This window comes from Mus caroli, unplaced genomic scaffold, assembly GCF_978045245.1.
Source record: "Mus caroli unplaced genomic scaffold, Mus_caroli_1 scaffold_17, whole genome shotgun sequence".
In the NCBI taxonomy this organism is placed as follows: Eukaryota; Metazoa; Chordata; class Mammalia; order Rodentia; family Muridae; genus Mus; species Mus caroli.
The window spans coordinates 33865045-33877478 of record NW_028227272.1 but is presented as its reverse complement, the minus strand read 5'-3'; the positions used below and the strand labels follow the sequence as shown (position 1 = coordinate 33877478).

The 12434-nt window shown below is 38.0% G+C and overlaps 2 protein-coding genes across 12 annotated transcripts in view; one reads left to right on the top strand and one right to left on the bottom strand.

The window, feature by feature from the left end:
- The window catches only part of Iqcb1 (IQ motif containing B1), a 46106-nt gene extending 40884 nt beyond the window's left edge, over positions 1–5222 (bottom strand). For 2 of the 4 annotated variants that reach the window (XM_021184795.3, XM_085832378.1), the window contains exons 1-4: positions 5108–5212; positions 4531–4604; positions 1980–2091; positions 1603–1765 (exon numbers count right to left, since the gene is read on the bottom strand). In XM_021184795.3, coding sequence (XP_021040454.1) covers positions 1603–1765; positions 1980–2079 — 263 coding nt within the window. In that variant the 5' untranslated portion in view covers positions 2080–2091; positions 4531–4604; positions 5108–5212. Of the gene's footprint in view, positions 1–1602; positions 1766–1979; positions 2097–4530; positions 4605–5107 lie in introns of all 4 variants that reach the window. The other 2 variants (XM_021184796.3, XM_085832377.1) reach the window with 2 other exon arrangements.
- Eaf2 (ELL associated factor 2) overlaps positions 1–12434 on the top strand; it is an 82832-nt gene that overhangs the window by 43162 nt on the left and 27236 nt on the right. The window contains exons 1-2 of one of the 8 annotated variants that reach the window (XM_021184797.2): positions 5353–5554; positions 8806–8900. The exons of 3 other annotated variants lie outside the window; for them this stretch is intronic. In XM_021184797.2, coding sequence (XP_021040456.1) covers positions 5449–5554; positions 8806–8900 — 201 coding nt within the window. In that variant the 5' untranslated portion in view covers positions 5353–5448. Of the gene's footprint in view, positions 1–5352; positions 5555–8805; positions 8901–12434 lie in introns of those variants that run through there. 4 more of the 8 variants (XM_085832379.1, XM_029470610.2, XM_029470609.2 and 1 more) reach the window with 4 other exon arrangements.

Below are 12434 nucleotides of genomic sequence, written 5' to 3'. Positions count from 1 at the left end.
AGAAAATATCTAATAAAAACATTGGAAAAAAAAGCTCTTTATAGAAAAATTATCTTCTTAAAATTATACATTAAAGCTAATCCCTGGATATGAGTTGAACATATTCAGAAATATCAATAATAAAAGTACTTATATAGTAGTCTTATACCAAAAAGAGCCTTCAACCCAAAAGTAGATATTAGTATGATAAGTAATCACTATTGACTAAATCTTTTCAACAAAATGTGTACACACTGATAAACAATGACAATTACAAATTGAGCATGTTAAAAACCTCATTGGTGCTGGGCAGTGGTGGCGCATGCCTTTAATCCCAGCACTTGGGAGGCAGGGGCAGGTGGATTTCTGAGTTCGAGGCCAGCCTGGTCTACAGAGTGAGTTCCAGGACAGTCAGGGCTACACAGAGAAACCCTGGCTCAAAAAAACAAAAAACCAAACCAAAACAAAACAAAAACCCAAAAACCCCAAAACAAGAAACCTCATTGGCTAATACTTGCTATCAAGATTTTTTACTTTCTTTTTAGTTCTTATACTTAATTACTCAGCATATCTATATGAAAGACAGCATTAATAAAAGTAATATTCAACCAATATTGTCATAAACTAGCATATATCATCAAAACAAAAATATAAGCATTTATTTACTTATGTTTAATCAATATTGAAATAATCTTGAAAATTAAGTATAAAAAAAAGTACATAAATTTGTTAACCCTTTTTGTAACTGCATACTTTGAATTAGGCCTTTATGTAATAACAAAGTAGAATGAAGCAATTTAGAAAGTTAAGATCTAAGATAGAATAGTGTAAGTATGAAAAATATCTCTCCTGCGAGGATAGTTCATTTAAAATCAAATGGGGTGTGACTGGAGAAATGGCTTAGTAGGTAAGAGCACTTTCTACTCTTACAAAATACCAGAACTCAAATTCAGAACCCACACGCTCTTCTGGTCTCTATGGGTACCTGTACTCATGTACACATACCCACATACAGACACTGACATATACACATAATGTAAAATAACAAATTTTATAAAATCAAATGCAAGTGGAAGGAAGATTTAACTCAGGTACTGAGAACACTTCATCATCATCTTTTAAAATTTTTGATCTTTCTATTTTTAACATGGTAGTAGGAAAGTAAACACTGCTTCTAAATTTCATGTACAGGATTTGGGCTTCCTAATAAATATACAGTTTAAATAGCAATATCATTACAAATGAAATGAAGTTTCTATACTTGTTCTTCTACAGTTCTTTGCTGTATACTTTCATTCTGTCACCTATTCATTGTGTTTGTATCAAGTACCACTGCTACTCAATCTCTACTGTTGAGTTTTCCAAGTACAGAGCTTCAATTTCTTCAAATATTTCTGAGTCAAAAAGAATACATTAGTTAAGTGGGACTCAAGTGGCAAACAGACAACATAATCATGTGTAAAGAAATCTTAGGACAATTAATTGCACCTGAAGCTACAAACAAGAGCATACAGTGTGAAAGATAAGTACAATCAAAACATATAGGAGATTCCTATTCTTAATAGAATGACAAAAAATAATTATTGAAAATTAGAACAAGCTGATCTGTTTGCTTCATTTTACCTTAGTATCTGTGTAAGCTGGGAAATTGTAGACCAACCACCCTGGATTCGAGAAGAATCTTGACTGAGGACCAATAGACAATACTGAATGAGGTCATAACAATATATATCTTGTTTAACTTTCTTTAACTCTGAGCTTCCCAAAGGGGTGTTGTTTATTATTTCTAAGGAAAAAGAAAATAATATATAGTTATTTTTGCTCAATTCATCCAAGAGATACTTGTATTTATATGTTGTTATCATTAAAAATATAGCAAAAAAGAGAATTTTATTCCACAGTGTTAAGGTTTCTCCAAACAAATTAGAATACTAACATTGTGTCATGACAGAACTAGTATTTACTTAATGTCTTTCCTAACTATAAAAGTATTTTCTTACCTTTTAACTTCAATAATATAACAGGGACATTTTGTTCAGGACTTTTTGCAACTTCAGCAGCTAAAGACAAGATCCTTGGGTCTGTACCGGCTGGCTTCATTTTTTCTACCACCTATGCTTAAACATAATAATAATTTTTTAAAAATCAAATGTATTAAGAATCAGAAATTGTATCAGCTTCACATTTACTCTCTCTGTGCAACAATTCTAAGATAGACTTCATACAGGAGAAACAGACTGTACAAAGAGTTGATATGGCAGGCTTAACTACAGCCTTTTCTTCAAAGGTCATTTTACAAGACTGGCTGTTGGCTAGTATCTAGAATGTGGATTTCAGAAGGATTTTTATTGTTCTCTTATAAGCTTGGATCACTGTGCCAAATCTATTATAAATATAATGGTTGTGGTAAATAAACATATTTTCCTTTTAGATTCTGAGAATTCTGATATTTGCTTTGTCTGATTTTCAATACGTAATAGATACCTGAGGCATTTTACCAAGAGGTTTATTTAGCTCACAGTTCTGGAAGTTCAAGGGCCTTATGTCAAGGCACTGGCTTCTGGTGAAAGTTGTCTTGGCTTTCCCATATTACAGATGGTATGATAGCATGAATAGCACACAAGACCTGAGAGAGACTAAGGAGGGGGCAGGCCTTTTTATTAACAGTCTTCTCTTAAGGACTATCTAAACTCTTACAAAAATTTTATCAATTCTTTTGAGGGTGGTGAGCCCAATGATATAATAACTTCCCACTAGGCCTCACCTCTTGATGGTTCCATTACCTCTTAGTATTGGCATAAAGAACCAATCTTTCAATACAAACCAGTAAAAATTCTGGTCACTGAGTGTCTGATAGGCATCTCTAATAGAAAATACTTCACAGGTATGGTCACAACTGTTTTCCTTAAGAAATTATGTGTACCCTGTAATTCTACTGGAAGTGGGTCTTGGAAGACTGTGCCTGGTTTCCTGCAGATTGTATCCTATATGATCTTTTCACTTTACTGACTTTGCTTTACATATCTTCACTATAAAGTACAGCTACAAATAAGACAATATATGTGTTGAATCCTGTGAGCCCTTCCACCAAATCACTGAACCTGGAGATGGTTTGGAAAACCCCACATACTAGACCTAAGAAATGTTATGAAATTATAACAAAATTTAAGATTACTTATAGTCTATCAATTCTAAAATTCAAAAGTCCACACCTCAATTTTTTTACTAAAGCTTTTCCATAAGTCTATATAGTTTTCTAGGTAGTTTTCTATAGTTTTTTACTAAAACTTTTCTTTATAACTTTTCTATATAAGTATTTGAAGCTCAATTGTATCATATAAAACATTTTAATTAATAAACATAACATATTTATTATGAAGAACTATGCTAAGTGGGTTTTAATGCATTATTTTATCCTTTCAATGGGGTTATGAAATAGTTACCATAATCATCTCAAATGTGCAGTTAAGAAAAATAAAACTTAGCTGGACATAGTGGCACATGGCTTTAAATCTCAGCACTTGGGAAACAGAGGCAGGTGGATCTTTGTGAGTTCAAGACAGACCTCTACATAGTGGGTTTCAAGACAACCAGAACTATAGTGAGACCCTCTTCTTGAGTAAAATATAAATCATTAATAGACAAATCCACTGAAACTATTTTAAAGAAAGCCCAATAACATTCCTAGCATGTAGAAGATGTAAAACTTTCCGAGAGAATGTCTTACTCTTTCCGGTGTCTACATTATCCTGTTCTTTGTAAGAATTCATCAAAATATACTTAAACATCCCCTTCACTGGTGGCCATTCAGATTGTAAATTACTTTATACAATATGGTAATAAAATCAATGTGAAAGTATACATCCACTCACTTGTGCCACTGAACAAATCCTTCTTGACATTAGATGGCCACAAAGTCAACCACCTGGGTTTCTCTAAACCAGTGTTTTCATCTATGAACATAATAGCCATCCCTTGTCCCTAGACTTCAAAATTTATAAGGCATTCAGCAATGATTAAGTCTAAAAATATGAAAGTATTGCTGAACCCAAAATAATTATTTAGAGAGCATGTATTAACTCATCTAACCACCTCAACAATTCGAAGGGACCGCATTATTTTTTACATAGCTATTATTATTTCCCCAATTCTAACGATAAACACATTTGTTTGATTTGCTTGCACAAAAATCACATTGAGAGTATGAAGCTGACGTACAAGCCCAGAGATTCTGGCTTCAGAACCTTCGTGCATAAATACATTGAACAGTCTCTCCTTGTATCTTTAAAGGGTAGAAGGCAAAAAATAATCACTCACCCATCTGAAAAAATAAATTGACAAACCTATTTAAGGTAGAAGTGCTGAAACAATAGTCTGACGCCACGATTAACCTGAAGGATCACCTGAGGGGGCTCACTACAGTGAAGTAGACTTTCTCTGAATAATCCTCCAATACAAAGCACGCTTTCTCCTACTTCATAACAATTTTGTGAGGTGTGTGTGTGGGGGGGGGGGGGGTGAAGGCAATTATCAATCAACTGACGCTCTTACCCTACTGCTAGACTGATCTCTGAGAAATCAAGAGTCCCAAGGCCGAGCGCGCTCTTCAGTGCTTCCAGGAATCACTAGGACAGAAACAAATGCCAGAAACAAACAAACGTACAGCAGTCAGTTACCCCTAACCCTCGGCTTCTCCGTCGCCTCCGGAAACGCCCCCTCCTCAGGTCCTAACCCCGGCGGGAAAAGCCTGTGTTTTTAAAGGATTAATTAAAAAATAATAAATAAATAGATAAATAAGAAAGAAGAAAATAATAAATAAACGGCCCTTAAAGGTAACTGCGCGGCTTCCAGAGGTTTCCAGTCTGGTCACATCACCTGAGGGGGCGCGGCTGGGGTTCCAGACCCGCCTCAGAGCAGCTAGGCCTCAGGAGGCCCCAGGCCTGGGCCCGGCCGCCACCTCTCGTCAGGCGTCCGTTTCCACACCAAACCTGCGGGCCCGGCGCGGAGGAGGCCCACGCTCCCGTTACCAGGCCCCGCCAGGCAGTTCTGCCCTGGGTGTCTGGCGTCGTAGCTTCCCCGCCCCCCTAGGGCCTTTCCTCCATCCCTGCCGCCATCTCGGGTCTGTTACCTCATCTCTCTCCCCGCGTCCGTCCACCTCAGGGCCCGACCCGCACAGCGTACCTCAGCGTGGCGGTCTCCGCCGAGCTGTGTGCGTCGCGACGCGGGAAGGGGGCTAGGGGCGGGGATGGTGGCCAGGGGCGGGGCGGGGCCCCGGGGCGAGGGGCGGGGCAGGTGCCTCCAGACAGCCAATCAAGACTCGGGGCGCTCCAAGGGGCGGCCCCACGCGTCTGGAGGTGAACGGAGCCCGCCCCGGGCACGGAGCTCAAGCTCGCGGCCAGTGTAGCTGTTCCAGAAGGCTGTGCCAGGGGACGGCGAAGGCCAAAAAAAAACGGGAGGCAGAGGACGAGGATGAGTGGACCAGCGGGACTTGCATACTTGGACCGTCGCGAGCGGGTTCTCAAGCTAGGCGAAAGTTTCGAGAAGCAGCCTCGCTGTGCCTTCCACACCGTGCGCTGTGAGTGCAGACTGTCCGGGGTACCCTGGGTTCCTTCTGGGATGGGAGGGTGGTATGGAGACGGACTCCTCAGGATTCTGTAATTCTGTCCCCGCCGCTCTTTGCTCCCCGGGAGACCAGATGGCACAGTGATCCACTACCCAGATGCCAGCCTCTGTGCAGGCACCTGGCGTCCCACAGTGTAGGAGAACCCTGGAAGGGTTTAAGTGAGACTGACAGACCTGAGAGGAAGTTTTGTGGGACGATCGGCACGGGTGGCTGTGAAGACTAGCGTGACAAGTGGATGGTGCAGAGTTTGAAAAGGTGACAGACAGATGGAACAAAGGACCGAATGCAGGGCAAAGTGATGTGGAGAGGCCACAAGGACATTTCTTCCCCATTCTGGCTGATGAGGGTTCCCATTTAGTTTGCTCTTGGGTAGAGATTGTCAGCTGTCTCAATCGTTTGTATCTCTTTCCATCTCAGATTTCATGGTCAACTAAGTAATTTCTGATTATCAAAAATTGAAAGATTTTTTAATCTAGTTTCTTTACTTTAAAAATCTACCTCCTAATGATTTCTACCCTTTGGTTTTTTGTTCTCTGGGATCTATTTTAATAGGTTATCTCTAATATTGTTGAAAAAGAGGTTATAATGAGCCTTTTCGTTTTAGTAATTAAATGAGATGCCAGCACGAAAAATATAACTTAATTTTGTATGTAAAACTTCTTTTTTGCATAATAGGCCTCAGAATTCTAGCGCATAAGGGAAAGGTCACTGAGTTGTGACCTCGTGTGTGTGTGTGTGTGTGTGTGTGTGTGTGTGTGTGTGTGAAATTGTAGGTTTTTTTCACATCTCTTTTGCAGCCCAGCTCTTCTTTACTGTCTGCTTGTCCTACATTCTCCACCATTCTGTCCTTTTCCTTGCAAGGTTTATATTCTGAAAAACACTCATTTAAAACTCAGTGTTCAAAGTTTAGGTTGTAGACAATTCAGCTATAATAACTCAGAGTAAATGTAGGAAGAACCAATGGGTTTAACCTTCCATTGATTATATTTAAGCTTTATAAAAAGGCTGCATTAAGCAAAAATATCATGTTTTGGTGGAATAAATGGGAGAAGTTTACCAACAGAACTTCAGTAGTGCCCCTTGTTTATTTTGCACTGGGTTACCATCCAGAGTTCCCCACAATGAAACAGTGAGTGTTGTGCAGCCGTAGTCTCTCTCTCCCTCTCTCCCTCTCTCCCTCTCTCTCTCTCTCTCTCTCTCTCTCTCTCTCTCTCTCTCTCTCTCTCTCTCTCTCTCTCTCTCCCCCTTCCAAAAGCAAGGTACTGTTCTTATCTGACCTCTCAATGCCCCTTTCCCAAGTCCCATGTCCTTTTCCTCTTCCTTCTTCTCAGGCATGCAGTGATCTTTTGTTTCTCAGTACAAAGTTTAAAGTTACAAAAAAGTTATTTAGTGATAGATATGTTTATTTTTTATGTATATGTGTGGGCCTGAGTCTATATATGCACATCATATTATGCAGTGCCCTCAGAAACCACAAGAGAGCCTCAAGTCCCCTGTAAGTGGAGTTAACCGTGGCTATCAGTGACCTGATGCTGGTGCTGAGAAGGACCCAAGACTCTGCAAGAACAGCCAGAGGTGCTCTTAACTGCTGAAACATCTCTCCAGTCCCTCAATGTATATATATTTTACAGCTTAAATATGCATTCTCTTCCTACAGATGCAAATCCAAAATTAAATGAATGAAATACAGCTTTTGAAAAGTGCCTTGCAGGTGTTCCTAAGACTTTTATTTATGGGTTCTTTACAGGATTAATCACAGCGTTAGAACTCAAACCCAGGGCCTTGTATGTACTAGGCAAGTGCTCTATCACTGAGCTACAACCCGGCTTTACAAAAGTTCTTAAGATGTTGAAAACATATTTCCAAATCAGAGTCAGATAATCGAGCCACAAGAATGACAATAAACAAGCATATGCCAAAAGGCAAAGCATAATAACAAGCACAGTAAACAAGCTTAGACTCCACGCTTAGTCCTGCAGAAGACTTAAAAAAATACTGTCTCCCCCACCCCATCCAATTAAGTATAATATTATACAGAATTCTTTTAGGTTTATTTGAACAGGTTCGTTTCCAGTGTCCCCTCAGTCTCAAAAACTCGTAAGGAATGGAAACTATATAATATAGTATTTGACATTTATGCAGAGCAGGAGGACCTAATTTAAACCACTCAAGCCAATGTTATTTGAGAATAAGTATTGTTTTGTCTCAAAAATGGGATAAATCTTGCCTATCTTTTATACAAATGCTTCAGATAAGCCTGTATGTGAACCCTGAACTTCACCAAACCTGTGTGTAATGTGACTTTGAGAACATTCTCAAGCTTTCAACCACAGTATTCATAGGTGAAAATGGTAATATCTTCCTTTTGGATTCTTTCCTAGAGAGGTTGTGGTAACATAAAAAAGAATCTAACACGGTATTTAGAACATGGTAAAGGATAAATAATAGCCACCATTAGTTTTTATGGGTTCTATTCAATTATGTATGAGGAGTACTGATGCATGCAACTTGCTTAAATGTAACAATGACAACCTTTAGCAACAAAGATTCACTACAGAGAGCTTCAATAGCTCATTAGAGTTAATTTTGGATTTTGGCTACCACCAGCATTATAATTTATATCTATGTAAGAGTTAATAATTAGTAAATCTCCTGTTTTGGTGACATCATTTGTTACTGTCACAGCTAATAAGTAGTGACGACAGAAAGGTCATTTTTCAAGTGGGTCCACCCACCAAGAGTAGTCAAGTGTTACTGGGAGTAAATATCAGAAAACACACTAATTTAAACTAGGATTGGATGATGTTGATGCTTACGGTTCCCTGACCAGTGTGGACCTTGGCATCTCTTCCTTGCTCTGATGGATTGTACTCTTTAAACAGTGACCCAAGGGACTTAACAATTAAGGAAGGGACTTTCTGCTTTTCCAGAGGATCTGGATCTGGTTCCAGCTACCCACATGGCACTTATATCTATCTCTAACCCCAGTGCCAGAGGATCCGTTGGTCTCTTCTGGCCTCCTTGGGCTCCAACACGTGCATACAAGGAAACAAAACATGCATACACATACAATAAAAGTAGTTAAAACAAAACTACCCAGTGAGTCAAAATAATCCTCTTAGCTGCTTCTGTCACTCTCTGTTCACAGTCATGAGTAATACATTGTCTATCTTATAAACATTGGTATTTATATCTATTTTTAGATGACTTCAAACCTGCTTCTATTGATACCTCTTGTGAAGGAAATCTTGAGGTTGGCAAAGGTGAACAGGTGACAATAACTCTTCCAAATATAGAAGTAAGTAGTTCTCTATATGAAGATGAAAGAGGTTTGTTCTAAAGGATTTCCACTAAATATCAATGAAAATATTTATACCATTCATATAATGATGCTTGGTTAAAATGATGGATATTATACAGAGGAAGCAAAATCAACTTTGGCTGAAACAATTTTAAAGTACTTTAATTCATTTAATGGTTTCAAGGAATATCATAGCCAATGACTTGAAAGTGATTACAGGGATAATAATTATAGAATTCCTATTTTAAGTCAGATTATATGCTCTGAACTAGGGATGATCATAATAATGTTTCTTGCCTACTAGTCCTAGTGTGCTATTGCAAATGGATATGTAAACAGATAGCTAATGTATAAGTTAGAACGTATATAAAATCCCCCAGATGCACTCAAATGGAACAAAATCCTCTGCCCAAAGAAATCTTAAAAGGCTTCCTAAAACAATCAGTAATTGAGCTGAACTTTTAAAAGACAAATGACAGATAGACAGGAAATATAATACTCTAGTCAAGCAGATTAGTGTATAAAAGTCTCTACTGATGAAAAGAATAGGCCTATGAAGTAAATAACTTATTACAGTATCGTGAGAATAGGTTAAAGGAGTAGAAACTGAAACATAGACTCGGATCAAATTGCAAAGTATATTTTATGTTGAAGTTTAAAATTTGTACTTCATTGCATAGGAATAAGTCTAAACAAAGAAGAATATGGTGAGATTTATGGTTTGTTGGGCAAGATATTTTAGAAATACACACACTGTACATCTTTTATGCAAATTCTTGTAACAATACTTGTTTGGGCCTTCTAGTTTTGTTTTGTTTTTTTAATTTTGGAGTATTTGCAAATATGTAATAAATATCTTGTGGATAAATCCTACAACTGAAATACAAAATTTATTTATTTTTCCATATACTGTATATATTTAGCCTAAAGATTATTTTATGTATTACTCAAAATAACTCAGTAGATGAAACAATTTATGATGTAGAATTCTCCACTTATGCTGTTATGTTTGAGCTGAAAAGATGTACAATTTGTAGCATTTCAGACTTTTGAATTTTGAATTAGGGATGCTCAATCTGCTGTTTAGGAACTGGACTCTTCAGGTTCAGGTCCTAGGTTCTGGATCCCTTACCCAAACATTTTCTCTGTTTTTAAATTTTTCCAAATGTATCCAAATACTGCAACCAATATTACTTTCATAAAATACAAGTTTTCTTAATTTAGTCCTTGAGCTAGAAATTTCTTATTATCTAGAGTTTTCTTTTGCTTTTCTTTAATAGTGACTTCATCCGTTATAGAAAAAGTTATAGAAAAAAAAAAAACTCCATAACTTTGTGTAACATATTTTTAAAAATGCACTTTTTTGAGACATCTTGCCTTTAATTTTGTTGGGAATAGTTTGCAGTTGGCCACTTTACAGTGTCTTACATATATCAGTGAGCTGGCTCGTCGTGGTTAGAGGTATAGCAGTTTTTATCTTCTAGTCTGCTCTCTTTTTCTTAGTTTGTAATTCAGTACCACTTACTGAGACCCCACCACTATATCAGATGGAGTCAGTTGCTGCTTCTGAAGGTTTTCTTAAGGTAGAGCTTTGTATGTGTGTGGGAGTTCTTATTGGATATTTCTCATCTGTTTCCTTAGGAACTGAAGAAAATGAAAAATCAATTGACTATGAGATGTCATGGATAAACTAGCTTTTCAAATCCTCTATTATGATTCTGGTGTTTTTATGCCATTTGGAAATTTATTTGGATGCATCAAACCTTATTTGTTCTATAGTGCCTATTAAGGAGCAAACTGAATGAGCCATTCAATTTTATTTTTATTTTTATACTATTTGGAAATAAGTTTTTACTATAAGTAGTTACACTGTCCACCCCCTTTCTTGCCTCCAGCCCCTCCTTGACTTCCTTCCCTCAAATTCCTCTCATGTCCTCCCATCCCTAGGCACTCAAAGGAATGCAGCCACTTCATTATAAAAGTGACTGAAAAGCTTTAGGTTCACAGTGGGGACCACTGCTGCGTAGTTTCAGGCTGTGGTAGTCTTAGCCAGTGATGGTTCGTTTGCACCAGGATTCCAACTGGGCCGTCCTTGCCGTACATAATATCTGTTTTTCAAGTTACAAACGTCCCATTTCATCCCTTCTATTGCTTTGCTATGGCATCTCTTCTATATATTAATAAATTATTTTGCTCACTTTTATCCTGCCTAGTGAAGAGATATAATCTACCACATTGGATCATGTTCTCGATAGAAATCGTCTTATGCAAATGACTGTCGGGTGAGGTCTATATTTTCAAACCTATGGCTTATAAATGTCTGAAATGTAAAAACAAAACCCATAGCCGGGCGTGGTGGCGCACGCCTTTAATCCCAGCACTCGGGAGGCAGAGGCAGGCGGATTTCTGAGTTCGAGGCCAGCCTGGTCTACAAAGTGAGCTCCAGGACAGCCAGAGCTATAAAGAGAAACCCTGTCTCGAAAAACCAAAAAAAAAAAAAAACAAAAAACAAACAAACAAAAAAAAACAAAACCCAAAACAATGGAAGGAAGTAACCACCACCTTTCAGTTGGCTCGAGACACCTGCATCTGCACTCACGTGCACAGACCTATATACACTCATAATTTAAAAATTAAATTATTAGTCAGGCAGTGGTGGCACACACCCTTAATCCCAGCACTCAGGAAGCAGAGGCAGGTAGAACTCTGTGAGTTCAAGGCCAGCCTGGTCTACATAGAGGGAGTTCCAGGACAGCCAGGGCTACACAGAGAAACCCTATCTTGAAGAAAAAAAATAGATAAATAGATAAAATAACATTAAAAAAAATAAGAATAACTTTGAGTTCTGATAGGGTTTGTGTATGTGTGTGTGTTCATAAGGTGGATTTTAAAATCCATTTCTTTTTTTTTTTCTATTACCAAATAGAATAAACAAATAAAAATGAAATCTGTAGACCAGTTAAATACTATGGACTTATAAATTTTATAAATATTTTTAAAAACAGTAAATACTAATGGCAAACATCTATTGGATGTGGTGTGGCTGGTCTCACACACTGTGCTTAGTGATTTTTATGTATTAATTTTATCAACTCTCTACAACAACGACCAGGAGCTTACTCCTATTGCCCCAAGTATAAAACTAATAGATGACAGTCAGGACTTTACCCCTGTGGGATGTGTGGTTCACCATCTTTTTTTTTTTTAATTTTTAATATTTTTTATTACGTATTTTCCTCAATTACATCACCATCTTATCCAAGAGCATACGCGTTCATATTGCTCACTCCATGCCAGGCATCGACTCCAGGACTTTAATGTTCATCACCTGGAAAAGTAGATATTGTCACTCCAGTTTCAACTAGAAGGAAGAGGCCCAGAGAGGGGCAATCTCTCTCCTATAAATAACTGGCAGAACAGGTCCTCTGTGTTCTAAAATCCTATTGTTTGGCCATGTCACTAGTTAATTCCGTCCCAGGAATCATATCTGCTCATGCCCATTTGCAGTAGAGTTACCTAGCAAGCAACTGT